The sequence below is a fragment of the Pollachius pollachius genome (genome assembly GCF_949987615.1).
Source record: "Pollachius pollachius genome assembly, chromosome: 5".
NCBI lineage: Eukaryota > Metazoa > Chordata > Actinopteri > Gadiformes > Gadidae > Pollachius > Pollachius pollachius.
Window position 1 is genome coordinate 16,180,485 of NC_136938.1, and position 19,685 is coordinate 16,200,169.

Sequence of the window (19,685 nt, forward strand, 5' to 3'; positions counted from 1 at the left end):
TACTTTGTGTAAAGAATTTCACCGCAGTTCCTGCTTTGGAGTAAGTGAAATGAGAACAGGGTAAAGTTATTTTAACATCATGGAACTCTGAAACCCCCCTTCGTCTGAGGACTGACTTAAGAGAGGGTAGAGCGGTAAACCACTATACCAACGGAAGAGATATGGGACTCATTAAGAGCCTGGAAATGAGATTAAACCAAAGATCTACCAACAGATTGAATTGTATTAGCCCTTACCGCTGAGAACAGCTTACTCAGCACAAACCACATTGGTAACCACCATAAAACCCAGGAAAAGATGGGGGCGGGGAGGGGGTACCACAAGTGGGGGAATACGGGTTTGTGATACTTTAAAAATGATGAAATCCAAGTCCTGTGCCACGTTGAGTTTGGGTTGATGCGGGTGTTTGCACAGAGACATATGTAAGCAACTACCATAAGCTTTAAGGTCCATGGCCTTTGCATTACAGGCCTGGATAGAAAGTCCTTTTAGATGTACTTTTAGGTTATTGGTTTACATATGCGTTTAATGCCTTAGAGGAAATGGCATCTTTGCGGCGTTGGGCTTTGCTTCCATGGCCCTCGTGCCGCTGCGCAGGCACTGAATCACAGGCCTCTAGATCACAAACCAAGATACACAACTCTGGTCGGTCTCCGGGGGAACTTGTGGTATCCTGTTACAAAGATCTTTAATGAAAAATAAATCTTGTGAAGGAAAGGGGTGGGGGGGATACAAATCAGTAGAAGAACATGCTGAAAGATGAAAGTGGGCCGAGCGTGCCAAAGAGCCACTCGCTCCCATTCCTGCCTTGATTGTACCTAAAGTGAAACCACATGATCTCCGCTTTGCTTCCCACAAAAGGAAGACGAGAGAGACGGGAGAGTCATAAAAGTACATCCAGGACTGTTGGATGTTCTTTTTGCAACATAAATGCTTATTTGTGTTAACATAAATCCAATTATATCATGTATGAATGTCATCAAGCAACAAAAGAAAAGGACCCAAAGTTTGTTTTCTATGTTAGGCACTTTAATTGATCTTACATCACTATTTCAAAAACACAAAGGGTATTTTTTTCAAAGAAAAGAAAATGACAGATTTGGCTTATATTGTATTAACTGGACACATTGTTGTTTTTGTAAAGGAGAGATACAACTTGAGATGACCAACAACTTTTAAACAAAAGAAATATAGATTTCAAAGTACCATTAACCTTTAAATATTTTTGTACGTTATTGATTTTCTTGTTGTTGCTAAAAAGGTATAAGACCAACTATTGATTAATTGGAGTTTACAGAGCATGTCAGCCTTGAGAAGAAGACGTTGGAGTGCTTGACTTTGGCAAACATAAAATGGTAGCCATCCACAGAAAATAGAAACCCATTTCAATAAACTCATCAAATTGCTTCTTAAAGTAAAAGGTTATCCTCGGAGTGTATGCCATTCTACTCCAGACCAGCTGAATATCATCTATATCATCATATAGTGTAGAGTAATCAAAGTAGTACAAAGCTATGAAAAATATATATCAGTGTAAAGAGACTAGCTCAACAATCATAACACCACGAAAACAAATCATGACAAGTCACGAGAGCTGGCTCAGGGTTGAACAACTTTTTTGTTTAAAGAAAAAAGGGAATTCATTTCTTGGGTTGGATAAAGGTGAACACAGGTTTACGCTTCAACGATTTAGAAGTAAAGTGGGGGATTTTCATTACGATTTTGCAATGCTGTTAACAGCATTGAAGATAAGCTTTTACTATACTTTTACAATAATATAGTATATTCCAACTACCTCTTTTATGGGTATGACTTTTAAAAGCTTTGGATTCTAAAATCAATTGGTCAAATAATCTTCATTTTACGACCAAACATGCAAATGTTTCTCTTAAAATAACTGTTGCCCAACCCAGAGCCACTTTTATTAATTTCCTATTGACTTGGCCTGCCAAGTCCTAGCACTAGAGGGCACTCTTGTGTCATCTAGAAGGAGGATGCACCACAGCAAACTGTAGCACACAGCAAATGGGATCTGCTCTTCACAACTCAGCAAGAAGCGGCTTCTCCGTTTCCCATTCAGACACACCAGGGCTCGTGTCCATGATTTCAATCAAACCGTTATTTCATCAGTGTACTGTGTTGTTAATGCTTATCGTGAAACCAAACGCTACAAATCCAACCAAAGGGACAGGAGCTGAACCGAGGATGCCCTATCGACAGTTAGTGCCATGTCACATGCCATACAGACTAAATATAGAATGCAAGAGGCATCAGTTTTCACTCATTAGAGCCAATTAGTATCATCACTGGTGAAACAACAGCTTGTTGCAATTGCCGTTTCTATCCCTGAGGCCGTATTTCATTTGATCTCATTGTTTGGTTACTCTTGAATAGCTAACCTAAAACCCATCTACGAATCACTGTATCAAAAAATAAATACCTTGAAACGGTCTCACTCATTCAAACACCAACAAATGCTGTCCTACTTGGCCAACTTTCTTACGGAAGACTTAATTATGGGATATGAAAATAGTTTTTTTTCACCTCAAATGCGTTTTTTTCACCACCTGAATTTTTTTTGTGTATCTCTACTAGTACTACTAATAGAGGTCAGTGTAGGAAACAGAGGTGCTGGGACCTAAATGATCCGACCAGTAGACACAGTGTACATGGTCCAGTGAATCAGAATCAGAATACAATCTGGGCTTCTCTATAATCAGCTTACACTTCAGCTGGGTGGTTCAAGAGTTCACAATCAGAACACAGAAATGGTTTCCCAGAATCCCCCAAATCCAAGCAGTGCTTTACACCTTTCATTAGTAGAAGTAGACAATAGTAGGATAGGCAGCAGGTACAGCCCCTTGAGAGATAAAAGGCCCTAATCACTGAAAACGCATCGCTTCAAAAAGAGTTGTAATTCACAGACAGATCCTCACACAATAAGGTTTTCAAGTGCTCTACATACACGTTTCCCATGGACTTCCCAGCCAATGTACAACCTGTGTACATGTGTAGGCAATTACAGAGTGGCCGGTTGACTCACATACACACACACACACACACACACACACACACACACACACACACACACACACACACACACACACACACACACACACACACACACATCTCTGTGGGCAGGTCCCCTCAGCAGACAAACTCCTGCCTCATGCGGATTATCTGGAGCAGGGCAGCTTGGACATCCTCATCCATGTGGCCCTAGGAGAGCCAGAAAAAGGACATGTTATTCATCGGCCAATCATTCACCTGGTGGATACCGAGTTGCTGAAATTGATGGTCAATGACACGATGTGCCAACTAGGTTAAAGGTTCTGCCGGATTAAAGTACAAAGGATGTTACTTAAACAGACAGGGAAAATAACACCAGAAAAATAAGGATCCACAGAGAGAATAGGACCGATTGATCATTTAAATTCCACGGTGTTCTCTAGGTAGAAAGTTTAGAATAGTTCATTTTAGGTATTGGTTTAGTGAAAGTTAAGATTGCTAATATAAAGGAAATTAGGCTACAAATGTTTAACTGAGTGATTAGTGTTGTTAAGCTGACAATGCGATGATTACTCCAGACATGATGACTCACTTGTGCGGCACTGAGGAGGTGAGTTCGATAGATGGACACCACTTCCCTGTGTTGCCTCTCAGCGTCCTAGGCCAGGAAGAGACAGGGCCACACCAGACAAGAGGAAATGGAGAGGGGAGGGGTTGGGGAGAGAGATAATTCAATCGTGAGGAAAAATCCACAGTCTTGTGCTGGCCATCACAGCACTCAAATAGGCTCCATCTTGGCCAAAATTCCATTACCCATTGTTCATCTCCAATGTGTCACTTGGAGAAATCAGGGCCTCATTTATATCAATAAGATAGAGAACATCTCGTAATAAAAGGCCCGCGGGAGAACACTCCTCATCTTGGCAGGAAACACTATCTATTATGATTAAGTAATGAGAAATATGTTTTAACCCTGACCACATTTATTTAGGCCCATCTGGATTCAGGTAGGACCAAGATGCCTTTGTTTAGAGTCCAAATAATAGATTGCAAACTGATAAAATGATAACAGACACATAACTTCAGTACGGTTCTTTGATAAACAAAGCCAAAGAGTCCCGACACTCATCACCAAATCAGCGAACTCGACAACTCGTGCTTGTAAAAAAAAAAAAGGCGGGGGGGGCTAATGCCTCATGTACTGTAAAGAGATCCAAAGTATGAGATCCAGTTATGATTAAATGCTGGTGGATATAAAGTGTGTCCACTTACAGCCAGCTGCTGCTGCAGGCTCTTGAGTTGGCCTTGGAGTGTGTCAATGTGCTGCGTCTGTCTTTTGTTGGGCGCACTGCCGGCGTACGCCAGCTGAGACAGACCGTTCACAGCCTGCTTCAGCTGCTCCACATCTGTCATCAGCTCCGCGATCTGGACGGGGACACAATGACACAAAGAAGCACACACACACACACACACACACACACACACACACACACCATTAACACCAATGTGACAGCCTAATGTCTTTAAATCTTCTGTTTTCACACAATGTACATTCAGCACTTCAATTGGTGCATTTAGGAATCAAACCCATTCCAAAGGTCCTGTATCTATCCAAGTTTCAATTCATTTCCATTTTTCTTCAAAAAGGGAAACACCAATGAAGGATGTTAAAGTTGAAGAAGGATATATCATTTTAGTTGAAGACTGCCTGAATACCTTCTTCTCTTTGACTTGGATCTGCTCTGCCGACAGCTGGATCCTCCTCTGGAGGTCTCCGATGGTGCCGATGGACTCGTCGTACCTCTCCTTCAGCTCCCTCGTCTCGCGGCCGATGGCCTGGCCCTTCTCCAGCATGCTCCTCACCTCCGTCTTCGCCCGCTCCTCGGCCTCGCGGGCCTGGGCCGTGTCGCGCTGGAGCCCGTCGCACCGCTCCGTCGCCCCCAGGAGCCGCTCGCTCAGCTCGCCCGCCTCCTCCTCCAGCCGCCGGTTCTCCGCCTTCAGCCGGCTCGCCTGTTGTTCGCTGTCCCGGAGCTCCTCCAGGGCGTGGGTGGCCTGGAGGAGCTCCGACCGCAGCGCCGCCACGTCCTCGGCCCTCTCCTGCTCCTCGCGGAGGAGCCCGCGGAGCTCCGCCACCTCCGCCTCCAAGGCCTTTTTCTCCTGGCCGTGTTGCGCGAGGACGGCCGCCTGGTCGTCCTGGCGTCTCTGCAGCTCCTCCTGCAGGGAGCTCGCCCGCTCGGCCTCCTGGCGCTGGGCTTCCGTGGCCTCCTCGAACCCAGCCCGGCTCTGTTGCATGCCGGCCCTGAGGGTCTGCTGCTCCGCGTCGTAGCCCTGGATCCGGGCCGACTCCGCCTGGAGGCGCGTCTCGAGGCTGTGGATCTTGGCGTTGTTCAGTGCATTCTGCTCCTCCAGTTTGGCCCTTATGGTGGCCTCTTCCCTGTACTCGCGCGCTACATTCATCGACTTCAGCGTGGCCTCCTCCAACTTGCCCTTGAACTGCCCTTCCGCTTCCTTGCTCATTTTGCAAGCATTTTCAAGTCTCTCCTGCAGTGAACCGACCTCTCGACGCAGGTCCTCAATCTCCCGCCTTAGGCGTTCTCCTGCCGATTTCTCTGCATTGTAATTCTCCTCCATTTGCAATAGCTTCTCATTCAGGTCTTGAACCTTAGCCTTATAGGAGTTTTCTTCCTCCTTGACGGCCGTCCTTGGGACAAACTTGGATGCGATCGCCTCATGGATGGTGTCAAGCTCTTTCTTCTGGGCTTCAAGTTCCTCATTCAGCTTTCTCGTTTCCTCTTGGGATGACGCATACATTTCAGACATTTCCTTTGCATTGCTCTCTGCCTCACTGACCTTGGCGCTCAACTTGACCTTGATGCGGTCATGCTCTTTCAGGCTCACGTAATCCTTTTCCATCTCACAGAGAACTTTCTCCAGCTTTTCTTTCAACATGTTGCTTCCGTCTTTCACATTCCTCAACTCTTCGCCACTTTCTTTTTCCTTGGCTTCCAATTTGGATATCTGGGCCCCAGCGGCCTCCAGCGCCACGCTGACCTCCCTATTCACCTGCTCGTGCCGCTCTCTGGGTACGTAGTCCCTGTCCAGCCTCTGCTCCAGAGACCCGCTCTGCTCCGTCAGGCGAGCCAACTCTCCCTCTCGCTCCTCGCATTTCTTCTGCAAAAGCTCCAGCTGCCCCGCCATCTCAGCCTTTTGAGACATGACCGCCTCCATTTCGCTTTGGTGCTTCTCACTGGAAGTTTTCAGACCGATGACGATTTGGCGTAGGGACGCCCGATCGCTGTCAAGCTGCTGCACCTGTGCCTCTGCCTTGCCAAAGCGCTCACTGGCTTCCACAATCTTGTCTTCAAGTTCTTCCATGGCCTTCACCATGTTCAACTTGGCTTCTTCGTGCTCCCCTAGGGGCACGAAGTCCACCTCCATCCTGCCGTTGAGCTCGTCCAGCTGCTCCCGCAGGATCTCCCGCTCCTCCTCGCTCTCCTCCATCTCTCGGATGAGCTCCTGGCTCTTGGCGGTCACGTCAGCGAGCCTCCTCTTCAGCGACGCGTTCTGGTCGTCTAGAGCGGCCCTGATGCGCTGGTGCTCCTCCGCGGGCATCGTGGCCTTCCCCCCCTGTGGCGGCTGGTTGTCCGCCGCCCGGTGGAGCTCGGCCACCTCCTCCAGCACCCGGTCGTAGTCCTCCCTCAGCTCGACCAGCTGCCGCTCCTTTTCATCCACCGCGTTGGTCAGCAGGTTCTTCATGTTGTCAAACTTGTCGGCCGGCACCACGTTGCCGGGCTGGGCCTTGGCCTCCTGCAGCTGGCTCTGCGTCGCCTGCAGCGCGCCAGCCAGCTCGTCCCGTTCGTCACACAGGGCGCCCAGCTCCCGGCCCAGCCGCTCCGCCTCCGTGGCGAGCCGGCCCTCGCTGCTCTTGTACTCCTCCAGGGCCTTCTCGCTCTGCTTGAGGCGGTTGCGGACGCGGCCCACCTCGGCGGAGGCCCCCTCGTACTTGGCCTTGACCTCCTGCAGCTGGCCACGGAGCTCGTCGGCGGCCTGGCCTCCGAGGTGCTCCTTGACCGCCACCACGTGGGCCTGCAGTTGCTTGACCTTGCACTCCGAGTCCACCATCCTCTTCTGCACGTCGCCCAGGGCGTCCTCCAGCTCCTGGACCTGCTGGTCCGCCTGCTTCCGCAGCGCCTCGCGGCTGGCTGCCACGTCCTGGCACTCCTGATTCTTGCGGTTCAGCGTGGACTGCAGGCGGGCCCGGTCCTCCTCGGCCACATGCAGCCGCTTCCTCACAGTGTCCAGTTCCCGCCGGAGCGTGTCCGTCTCGCCTGCGGGGTCCCATCCCGCTGCGTGTAGACCGGACCCCGCGGCTCTGGAGCCGGAGTGCGAGGCACCGGCGTTCTGGAGCATCTACATGTTGTAATACATAAGGAACAACAACAACAACAACAACAACAAAAAGGATTATTTATTGCTACATTGTTTTGAATCTTCTATTCAAGAAGTCATTCTAAGCTAACCTTAAGCTTTTTTTTTTACCTAAATTAAACTAAATAAGAGATACTTCTTTGAAAAGATAGAATTCATCAATTGAAGGTTTTATCTGTTGGTTTGAAGATCAGCCCTTTTTTAAGAAAAACGATTCAATATACTCCTTCAGGTAAAAAGTAAAGCAAAAAGGCTGAAATTTTATCCCAGGGTCAGAGCAATTTTTTTCAAATATTCAGAGTTTCACCAGCTTCTTGCTTGCAAATTTCCAAGCGCACGGCCAATTTAATAAGCCATTTCCATAGCCTCGTTAAGAATGACGTTCAACAGAGGCTTCGGCCTACCTGAGAAGAATCAAAGCTGTGAGATTGCCTGGACAAAATGTTCTCCTTTCCTAAAGAAGAAACAAAGGTCACAACTTCAGCACTGTGCATTCCTTTATGCTTATACATTAGCAAATGGAAAGGCACAAGACGTTATTTAACATGAGAACGGATCATGGATCCCAACTCACCCTTTATCACCGACTGTCCAGAATAGTCACCCTTTAAAGAACAAGCATATGTCATATTACAGGAATTCATTTGAAATCTGAACAATATTTATTTTAATTGTGTCATTCCAATTTGGCATTCACACTTTTCAGAAGAAGAATAACAATAACATTAATCGTCGCTAATAATAGTAATAAATCAACAAGGAACAGCAGAGCAACAACAACATGACGGCTGTGGGCCCGTCATGAAGTGCGTCCTTTGTTTTGTTTACAGGTTATGGTTCGTATTAATACGCATACTTGAACATTGGTAACTACAGCGAGCGAAACATCACTCCAATGAAATTAATGATTTGAACTGAAGGTAATTATAGGATCCTTTGGGATTTGATGCATGGCTGATTCAATGCATGACTGGAATTTGAATTGACACATCTTGCAAGCGATGTTGTGGGTTAGATGGTAGTGATACGGATTGATCCTGTACTTGACTTAAAAATGCACAACATTTTAAATACATCGTAAATATGGGTTGCCAGGCAACGTCCATCAAAAATTCGGCACTACAAAAGGCACAAAATCGTAGTGCCAAAAAGAACATTTGTGAAGTTATAACTTGTTTTATTCCTGGAACCTCGCTAACTGCTTTACCGCAAGAAGTTAAGCTGCCCACTTTACTCACCACAGTGTTCTTCAGCTGGACCTTGACTGTTTCTTGGGGCCGAGTTCCCTCTTCTCTTTCCTTGACACTCGTAAGCCTCTTCAGCTGTTCTCTCTAGTAAAAAAGAGAGACACAATGAGAGATTGAGGAATTGACAACATAATGAAACACATCATACTAGAAACACGTCATAGATTAACCTTTCATGGTAAATTGATCTATGTGGTTTACACTCCGTGTGTGAAAGGGTATACAGCATTTCCACTTCTACCATTATATTTCAGCAACTTCTTCTATAATGCATTTTTTTGAAGGTGCAATATGAATAAATGTATGTTATTATTGCTGCCCTGGAGGTTTAAGGGTGAGTGATGTCATGCAAGCCATGTTTGAGAAAATACCCAATTCCCCTCAGCCCTATAGTGTGCTATTTAGAGACGTCATTCAATATTTTACTAAACAAAGAAGAATGATTAGGCAGCCAAACACAAAACAGTCAAGTTAAATGGCGTCTAGATATATTTCCATCTACTTCGAGGCTGTATAAATGACCAAGGGGCATCTACGAAAGACTTGATGTGCTGGTTTTAAACAATGTCTTTGACCATTGAGTATCCCTTACCTCTTTGTTTACATCTTCAACAGGGAATTTTTCCTACATAGGAAAAAAGACATATTCCCGGTTAAGTTAAAACTGCCCTTTTCCTCAAGCAGTTGAGTCTCACTGATCAGACAGAATAACCCTCAGAGGTCAGGGGATGAGAGACAAGAAAATTGCCTCACAACTACCACGATTCTTTGCTTCAGCAATCTTAGTGCAAGCAAACGAATGGCATCGTCCTACAGAGGGAGTTATACTGTAGTCATCTGTAGTCACACCAACTATGTGGGTTGCATTGTACCAGACAATGACTTGTAAAACCACAACCCAAAAGGTAAATGACAAAAAATCTAAAATCGCAGAATATAATTTCGCAATATTTACAGAATCGCAATGCACATCAAATCGACACTCTGAAGTCGTAATATCCTATGGTGAGGTCCCTGCCAGTGGTGAGATGATGGGTAGCCCTCTAGCTGTGTATTGTGTACAAGCTACCTGAGTTAACTGTTGCTGCAACATGTTGACCTGCTCCAAGAGAGTCCTCTGTTCCTGCTGGAACTTCCGCAAACTCTCCTGTTGGTTCTCATTCTGTTTCTCCAAGTCCTGAACACAGCCAAAGCACAATTATTCACACACACACACACACACACACACACACACACACACACACACACACACACACACACACACACACACACACACACTTAAACTTACATGAATCTTCTGGTCTCTTTTGGATTCAGATACCTCTGGCTTCTCCTCTGCCTTACGCAGTGACTGCTGTTAAAATACACAAAATTTCTCCATTGAAGTCATTGAACACGTGTATACCAATGAAAATACGTTATTCCTAATTGTGTACACTAGGGGGCAGTCAGAGGCAACATGACACCGAGCAACTGCACACTTATTTTTTATTTAAGAGAGAGAAGGCCAATACTATTGAAACAATTAAACTGTAGGTAACATACATATAATAAAAATAATAAATTAAAAAAAGACTAGCTTCTGTGTGTCAATTGAGGTCCAGGAGTCATTGCGTTTCCAACAATGGGATTTGTGAAAAAAACATTGGTGCCTAAAGGTCAGTCGATTGCTTTTCACATAAGGCCGCATGAAGCAGGAAGCATTCTCCCCTAGTGTGAAGTGGCTGACAGTGAAGTCGAGGCACACAGCCTTAATATCACATGGTGAGGGCGTCAAGGCATCGGGTCAAATTATATGCATGCAGAGGATTTACACAATTCTACTTTAGACTTACACACTTAGACTTTACACTCATCGTCCATACAAGTTTGCAATTGGTGTAGGATTACTAAGTTTTACGCTTACGTGGTCTGCCTACGCTACATGCGATTGTTTCATGTGCACGTGGGGTGTCCGGCTGGGTTACCTGACGCTTTCTTTGTTCCAACTTGACAGCTTCTTTCACTGGGCAGATAAAAAGACAACATATACGATTACCTTAGTGTCTTTCCAAGGGGACAGATGGTAATAACTAGTTGGAGGAAAGACATATTGTATGTATCCACTCCATATCCTTGAGCTCCAGCTCAAGGATAACGACTGTAATCAAAAACATTTTAATCAGGCCCGTGGGAAAAGAAGCAGAAAATCAGACGATGATCAGGGCAATAGACCACCTCCATGATTAAAGGAACCCGTAGATACCCATTCTTTGAAAGAAGGACATTTTCGACAATATGGCCAGGTAGCTTATTTGACCAAGCCTGCTGAGTGAGCATATCCATGTCATGAATTATTTTAACGATAAGATACGAGTCAAGGAATGTGAGCTCACCCGGTTTCAACTTGCATCACAAACAGACCCACTAAGAGTCTAAAGATGTATTTAACAAGGTGAGCCGAGTGTAGAGGCTAATTATACTGAAGACGTAACGTCATTTTTGTGTCATTGGTGTCGAGACAGTTAGGACTGTTGCCCATGCTATGTGATACAGGACAGTGATATGCTACTCACTAGCCTGAGGGTAATTGGGACATACATAAGCCAGAGTCAAATGATCATATGACCAAAGATTCATCCCAACTATAAACAAGTCTCTTAATAGACATAGTCTCAACCCATCTCGAATTTTATATACAAAGGCCGAAACACTTGAATGTATTCCATTACCAACAACAAGTTCTCTGATGATGTTCAGGCTGATCATTGAAGTTAAACCGTCTGTTGATATCGATGGCCCATATTTGGATCCATGGTAAGAGTATGGACACCCACACAAGCCAACGACTGCTGGGCGGAACGGGGTTACCTCTGTTGGCGTTGTCCAGGTGGGTCTTGACGATGGCGAGGAGCTCCTGGTTCTTGTTAAGGCGGGCATAGTGGTAGGGGTCGTGTCCAAGGCCGTCCACCGCCATCACGTCCGCTCCCCCCCGCAGCAAGACCTCCACGGCGTCCTTACAGCCGTACTCACAGCCCAGGATCAGCGCCGTCCTGCCGGGGAGGGGAGACAGACATGTTGATCTTGTGTTTACGAAACACCACTGTTATAATTCCTTTCATTAATTGTGTTTTGTTATATTTGTATATATATATATGTTCATAGAAACAAGCACCAAGCACTTACAATAGATAGGTTAACTCATTCCCTGTATACAACAAAGATAGCTAGGATAAGATGCTACACGATGCTAAATACTATTCTTAAGTACCAGGATGTACAACATACAATCAGTGTGTACATTAAGTGCCAGGACGGCAGTCTTACCTAGCCTTGCTTTGAGGCTGGGTAGGGCTGCACAACTGGTGCAATGACTCATCAAGGGCAACCTGGATAAACCGGCCATAACGGCACTTTCGTATGAGTGCTCCAATGTGTTTGGAAGCAACACCTCGGCCTGTAGCATAGTGCCAACGTGCTAATAAGATGGTTTGTACAACATCTACCCCAGTCTTGGTTGGCAGAGCACAGCGAAGCCACTTGGATGGCGCGTCGCAGGGTATACCGCCACAGTGTATAATTATACGTTTTTACTTTTACATATCACAACCCCAACTATGGGCTTTTGAAAGGAGCACAATTTAAGCGTTTCTATTTTGTCAATATTTATATAACTGTGTTTTAACTTGAGCAAACACAAGCTGGTGCAGTTGGGTCCTTTGTCTAAATAAGGTTGAAATTAAAACATCCACCCACCCACACACACCCACACACCCACACACACACACACACACACACACACACACACACACGCAAATGTCCTTCCCTCATTACAAATAGAGAATAGAGTGTCCCATTAAGCTGGAGTACGAGTCAGGGCCTGCTTTTTGCCCCTGCTCTGGTATGTGTAGAAAAACAACAATGTAGACAATAACAACGGCCTGTAGCCTTTGGAATGTCCGGCTTCCCTGCCTCTTTTGGATAGAAGGGTTGCACTGGCACTGACAGATTTGCTCTGATTGGCTGTGGCAGTAGGGCAATAAGAAAAATGTGGACAACTGACACAGTTGGAATTGTTCTCATCACTAAATAAAAGACGAACAGAATATAAATGTGAAGCTGTCCTTTTAATGCCAGGAAAACTGATGTTCTTAACAGATGTCTGCAGGAGTTAGTGGGAGGAAGACCACTGTAGGGAACCTGGAGTCTGTTAGATAGTGTAGTTTGTTTATTGTTGTACATTAAATGTCAAAAACAGCTTTACAATTTATTGTCTGTGCAGTGCGTCAAAGGCTTTTGTGTGTGTGCGTTAAATAATACACAAGAGTCAGAAGTTAATTGTTATAATTAAAAGATACTATCATCTTCACCAATTACCACCATGGTCAGGGTTAATTCCTTACGGTAGAGCATCTCTTGATGCAACAACCTTCCCCCAGTACATGTACGAACAAAGACATTTAAAACATTCAACTTGACAACACACACACACACATAGAGCCAGAGAGAGAGAGGCACAGAGACAGAGGGCCACCTATGGAGAGAGAGAGAGAGAGAGAGATCTCCACACAAGGTAAACTAATAAAAACAGTATTATAAACGGTGAGAGAATGTGGTTGCTCTATGAAGGATACTATTGGCATACTTCAAGCACCAGAAACATCACTGGGCAATCTGCCACTGGCCTTTTGGCCGTCACAGTTTCCGCTAATCCGCAACCTAGCGTCCCATTTCATATCCATCAGAGAGGGCTCGGCAGTGATGTGGTCCCAGCACTACGTCAAAACAAACCCAGCACAACTCCACACCAGCATCAGAATTTAGAAATGGATTTCAATGTCCTCGACACATTATTATTGATTGTGTTCTCCTTCACACATTTAATGGATCCTCTGTGTCTGTGCGTCATTTATTTTGCGATGAGAAAAACTCCAACTACGGCCGTCCTGTGCGGCAAGTCCCAGTGCTCCCCTTGTGTGCCATTGTGTGTGCGAGTGTGTGTGTGCGAGTGTGTGTGTGCATTTACTTGTTCTGCTTGTCCCGGAGGGTGATATCAGCTCCCCTCTCCAGCAGTAGCTTACAGATGTGTGGGTGGCACATCTGGGTGGCCAGCACCAGCGGAGTCCTCCCATCCTGCACACCCAAACACACTGTGTGAACATGAGGGTGTTTTGTGTGACAGGCTCAGCTCAACACACGCACGGTGGACACGTGGTGGAAATGTGGATATGAATGAGCAAACGCACTTTAACCAATATCAGGCTGGTCTCATTCAGATGTAATGTCTCTTCTACAAGAGAGATCCGGCCGAGACAGCAGTGGCATACAATAAATATATTTTTTTGAATGATTGAATCAGGCCGAGGAGGAGCGAGCATTCGAGTTACATTGCCCTGCATCAGTTTCAGTATATATACTACACAGGTATGAAGCTCAACCATCAATATTTCAAAGCACACTGTGGGCAAGGCATTTCATGAAAAAGGAAGAGGAAAGCGATACTTACGAAGTCGCTGGCGTTCACTGAAGCCCCAATGTCAGAGAGGAGTTTGACACTGGATGTGCAGCCAGCCATGACTGTTGGGGATGGAAGAGGAGATGGGGGGGGGGGGGGGGGAACAGAGAATAGTTGTCGTTATTGTTGCAGTCCACTTGGCATTGAACCATATCAAAACACACCCTCTGTATTTCAGCAGATATGGTCAAGTACGAACAGTTTTTCTGCATTTTAGATGAGTCTGAAATTACTTTGAGAACTTCTGAAACTGTGTTAATGCCAAAGTTTGAAACAAAGCTGCTGATGCCTCCATCTGTCATGGTGGCAGGTGTGATTAACCTTTCGTACAGCTCGTGCCGCTGCGCAACGGCTCTGGCAGCACATCGCAGTCCTTCAGCTTCGTCTCAAGAAAACCGTGAACCTTGAATTTAAATGAGGTGGAATAAAGAGCATCTTCTCACCGGCATCATGCAGTGCTGTTCGCCCCTGAAGATCGACATTACCGACCGGGCAGTTGTGCTGTAAGGGTTAAGGTTAGGGTTAGCAGGTGTTAACACAGGGTGGCAGTAGCCATTATTACACAACATATTTGACAAGGTTCTTCTCTAGAATGACCTAGGACATACATCCTCAACCACCCAGTAGACCAACAAAAACACGTTGAATGAAACCATTATCAGACACATAAGTCATCTCCTCGCCATGGTGCGATTACTTTTAACATTTAACATGAACATGCATGGTTTGAACCCCATACTTGTTTCGGTGCAAAACAATCTTCAAAATGTATTTATGTTTTACATAAATACTATTTCAGTGTCATTTGATAGAAATGCCACAGCCATCAGTCTGCTATTAATTAGTGCAATTCTCAATGAAAATATCTGCTTTGAATTGACTGTGTCTGCCGGCCTGCTGTGAGACAATTCCGATTTTCCGACCATTTTGGAGTATTTCTGACAACTCTTCTCAATGGTGGAGTAACGTAGGGGGAGGGAGGGAGGGAGGGAGGGAGCAAGCAGAGAGTCATGGGGACTTTTTTTGGGTTGCTCATTATCCAAATGCTTCCCTCTTCTTAGCTTTTCTTCCCTCTCTCTTTACCACTCAAATCTTCCCCACAGGTGCACCTTTTAAGGGCAAAAATGATGAAAGGAAAACCCCCAACATTCCGTGTGTACCCCTTCCTAAGGACGCTGGGGAGAGAACCATTTGGTTGAAAAGTGTCGCGATAAAAGATGGGCCTGATGGTATGTCCCTGTAACCTGGTTTTGTTTCTGCAGCGACAGCCACACCAACTCATGGAGCTGCGTTTTGTCCACTGCTTTCTGATAACACAGAAGTAAGGTCCTTCTGAATGTATAGAAGTAAACAGCAATCCCTAAGGGCGTTAAGGACTTCAGTGCCAGCAAGAGCATTGTGCAACTGGGGGAGGGGCGAGAGAGCGCTCATGGGACCCGCCATTCAACTCACAACAGGCCGCAACTTAAGTACAAAAAAAAACCCTCCTCCTTCAACTCTCTCCAGCAACAAGGTCCAAAAACGAGCCGGGAGCTGCTCAAATGACAAGTGGGAGCGAGTCAGCGGGCGCTAACTGTTGAGCCTGGGGGAGGGGATGGCGGGGAGGGGGGGGGAACTCTACACCTCCAGGGTTTAAGTTGACAGAGAGGAGACCGAGTGGCGGGATAGGGGGGCCGGGGCGTCGTCCAGAAGCTATCTTCGCCGCGGTGACGGCACCAGGAATGGTCTACAGAGTCTGCGGGCAAGCAGCATTGTCAACACTGCCAACAGCTACCCGCCGCTAGCAAAACAACTAGCTCACATTAGCGCACTGGCCACCGCATAACAATGCCAATAAGTTAAGGGTGCGGGCAAACAAACAAGCCCACTTGATGGTCCCAAACACCGCCACCTGCTTGATTGTGAAAACATATATAGTCTCACTCATAACATTGGTGGAATGGAATCAGAGCTGTCAGGGCTAGCCGAGAAGAGTTTCCGGTTTGGCAACACCAGCTCTGCAGACCGTAAACACAGAACATCAAGTGCCACATGACACCGTGCTTTTTTAACCAAGGCGTAAGAAGATTTCAGGGACCGTTATGCTCTTTATGTTCTGCTTTGGGCATACTTTAGAATAAATAAATCTGGAGACTGACTTGTGCGGAACACATTGTTGTCAAATGGGAAAAAGCGACAGCACTTTACCTGTAAGAGCTTCTGGACACAGAGAGAATGTCCATTTCTTGAGGCCAGGTGAAGTGCATTTTTACCTGAAGATAAAAGAAAAATCATTGCAACTCTCAAAGAATCCAACAGCCATAAATTGTTATTGGAAAATGGCACTGTAGACAGCGGCCATGACGGCCATTATGACCGTTATTTCTTGCAACGGTTGATTTATTTGCTCCAACAAGATAACGATAAGTGATCTATGGACTTCAATGGTTGGTAATCATATTTATTAGACAGCTTTGTCGAATACTCGAATTTGATTGGTCAATTTGGAAATTCAGCAGTCTGTATATATATATTTCTGAATAGCTGACCGATGCAATGAATAACAGGCCTTTGTGTGGATGCTATTCCCCACGGTAGAATCAGACGGGTGATAAATAATCAAAAATATTTTTTTTTTCAATAATAAAGAAAAAGATGTTATATTTCGTGTCAAATAATTAATTTCTTTAGTAAGTACCATGTTATAAGCTGGATAATGTATGTGTGCATCACCCATACTGGGATTAATCTGCAATAATGACCAGGTCGCATTACCTTATCCCTCACAAATTGAGTCCAAAACAATCACAATATTTCTAATTAATAGCCAGTAGTTTGTCCCTTCTGGGTGCAGCCCCAAGCACCTTGGCCAGTCCTTTATGCTCATAACCATAAAAGGTACCACAACCAAGGCTTGACCCCCACATGAGAACTTTAGGACCGGCACTGTCTTACGTTGGATATTTAGTCTGTTTCCCACATGGACTCGTATTCATTCATTCATATCCATACATTTACATCCATTGGTAGAGAGAATATTTATTGAAAGACTGAAAGAGTGAAATATTGAACATATGTACTAAGATCCAGTGCAGATTTAGGGCCAACTGTTCAGTGTTTCACTTATGCTTTTTTTTTGTGTATTTATATTGATATTATCTTGGTTTGGTTCGGTGCTCTGATTCTTACCAGTACCTTCCTGTGTTTCATTCTCATTGCTGTGGCTGCAATGACACCTGAATCGCTCTCCGGGATAATTGTGTTTCTTTTATCTAAAATGTAATATGCTGCCCTATGTGGAACACAATTAAGTTGTTTATTATTCCATCATAGCCAATTTGATACAATTCTAGGACACAATAGAATTTGTGTCCAAGAATACAGCCAACCTTAAAGGGGCCCCTCTAAAGTTTGGTACAGCTAAAGACTTCAGCTAAATGGAAAATGACTAAAATGTCAAATGCTACAGTTTTAAAGATAACATGTTTACAAATAATACTAGATGTATTTTGTTTTGATTTGGTAACATTAACTGCCATGGTTAATTGCTTAATGATAAATTGTATAATGATCAATAGATGCTCAAATGGAGTCATTTTTTAAATTTGTTCAGACTGTAAATCTACATTTGAGATATTAAACTGCAAATATAATCCAATTTGATGAATGGCTCAGGCCTGCTTTATTTTCAAGGAAGGTTAAAGGTCCCATGGCATGAAAATCTCACTTTCTGAGGTTTTCTAACATTAATATGAGTTCCCCTAGCCTGCCTATGGTCCCCCAGTGGCTAAAACTTGCATTCGGTATGAAGCGAGCACTAGGTATCCTGGTCGCCTTTGAAAAAATGGAAGCTCAGGCGCGTTGATTTGGAATTTGGCCCGATATGTCGTCATAAGGGGGCAGGTTACCTCCGCTTCTCTGCTTCGCCCGCCCAGAGAATTTGGCCCGCCAATGAGACAATGAGCCACGACTGTTTGAGAGACAATGAGCAATAACTTTGTTATTTGGATAACCGTTCTGCTGTTGGTGTTATGGCGCATAACACGTCAGGTTCTCTGATGTCTCTGGTATTTCCACAACGAGACCCGTAGTGGGGGTTATCTCAGCCATGGTTGAGAAGGAATTGGGGGAAAGGAACTTTGGCTTTGACTCCCTGAAGTACATGAACCACGACATGGAGGAGAAGGGGATTGTTGCCCGCGATTGTCTCCCGCCGGAACCCCGCTGCCCCGGCGCTGCCCACTGCCCGCTTTCGAGACGGTGGTGCCTCGGCAGCGGGCAGCGGGGCTCGGGCACGAGAAAATCGCGGTCAACAATCACGGGCAGCAATCCCTTTCTCCTCCATGTCGTGGTTCGTGATGTGGAAGTGGAAGAACCAGAGACGTCGGAGAACCCGACGCAGTCGTTTGAGATTCATAATATCGTCTGAAGGTGCACACAGCTTGAACCTGTATAATATGATATTATTTAGATATAGAGCTCCAGGACTCCAGGTCGGAGCACCCGAAGTGTTCTATAATATTTACAGAACACGGCCAAAAGCTGTTTTCGCCTCGTCATTGCGATACATTCACTGTAAACACGAGCGCATGTACGGTGGCCGCAAGCACGTTTGTGGAAAGCTCATTTTGGGACTGGCTCATAGAGGCTGTAATCCTGCACCAAGGCCGAATTTCTTGAATGTAAGGTGTTAGGGCCCACTAACACCTATATATAAGCATCGAGAAAGTAGCATGCCATGGGACCTTTAAAGCATTTAGAGGTTCAACAACCGCAGTTAAGGGTTAGCATAGAGAACTGATTACATTTAATAAGCGTAAACATTTATAAAGTTTTCATATCGGCAAAGATATACTCCGATACGATATATCTTTGATAGGCCAATATCGACCGAGAAAGTCTGGCTCTCAATATGCTTCCTGAATTGATGGGAGAGCAAACTCACATTGCATTGCAGGCTGCATTAACCATCTCAAAATAGGCAACAGTAAATAAATCAGCAGCGATTCACTTTCAATACAATGTATACACTTCTGACCACTGAACAATGAATGACTTAGAAAGGGTTATGGTGTCGTTTGTGTGTGGTGTGACCAATCACCAGTGGCATCTGTTGCGGTTATGTCCACATTGTGTCCAAGGATTTGGTTAAGGCAGTCCAGGTGTCCTCGTGTAGCGGCTAAATGGAACCTGAACACAGAAAGAAAGAAAGGATTCAGCAAGAAAAAAAAAAGAAGAAAAAAGAGAGAAAGGCAAGTGTGACAGTCAATCACAAGGAGCCACAGAATATGGCTGCGAGAGCAAGAGATCATAGCTTAACTTCTTAAAAACACACATTTTAAGGCGGCTCAATGTGAACAAGTCTGCCAAATGCATCTGGCTACAGTTTAATATACAAGGTAAAAGGTTTTAATGCCATTTGAGACTGTAGCTGTGGACACAATACCACATTTCTTTGGTGTGCACACACTTCCAAGACAGTAAACAACATGGCTACATGGTTAACCCATTATACTCATTAAGAAATA

The 19,685-nt window shown here is 45.1% G+C and overlaps 1 protein-coding gene across 4 annotated transcripts in view; it reads right to left on the reverse strand.

The window, feature by feature from the left end:
• Positions 1–1,029: 1,029 nt before the first annotated feature.
• uacab (uveal autoantigen with coiled-coil domains and ankyrin repeats b) overlaps positions 1,030–19,685 on the reverse strand; it is a 41,812-nt gene continuing 23,156 nt past the window's right edge. Inside the window, exons 3-19 of one of the 4 annotated variants that reach the window (XM_079737162.1) lie at positions 19,259–19,347; positions 16,366–16,430; positions 14,622–14,679; positions 14,170–14,240; positions 13,690–13,796; positions 11,535–11,716; positions 10,652–10,689; positions 9,973–10,035; positions 9,754–9,861; positions 9,277–9,309; positions 8,676–8,768; positions 8,012–8,042; positions 7,842–7,891; positions 4,726–7,419; positions 4,282–4,434; positions 3,602–3,667; positions 1,030–3,219 (exon numbers count right to left, since the gene is read on the reverse strand). In XM_079737162.1, the coding sequence (XP_079593288.1) occupies positions 3,148–3,219; positions 3,602–3,667; positions 4,282–4,434; positions 4,726–7,419; positions 7,842–7,891; positions 8,012–8,042; positions 8,676–8,768; positions 9,277–9,309; positions 9,754–9,861; positions 9,973–10,035; positions 10,652–10,689; positions 11,535–11,716; positions 13,690–13,796; positions 14,170–14,240; positions 14,622–14,679; positions 16,366–16,430; positions 19,259–19,347 (3,973 nt within the window). In that variant the 3' untranslated portion in view covers positions 1,030–3,147. Of the gene's footprint in view, positions 3,220–3,601; positions 3,668–4,281; positions 4,435–4,725; positions 7,420–7,841; positions 7,892–8,011; positions 8,043–8,675; positions 8,769–9,276; positions 9,310–9,753; positions 9,862–9,972; positions 10,039–10,651; positions 10,690–11,534; positions 11,717–13,689; positions 13,797–14,169; positions 14,241–14,621; positions 14,680–16,365; positions 16,431–19,258; positions 19,348–19,685 lie in introns of all 4 variants that reach the window. The other 3 variants (XM_079737161.1, XM_079737164.1, XM_079737163.1) reach the window with 3 other exon arrangements.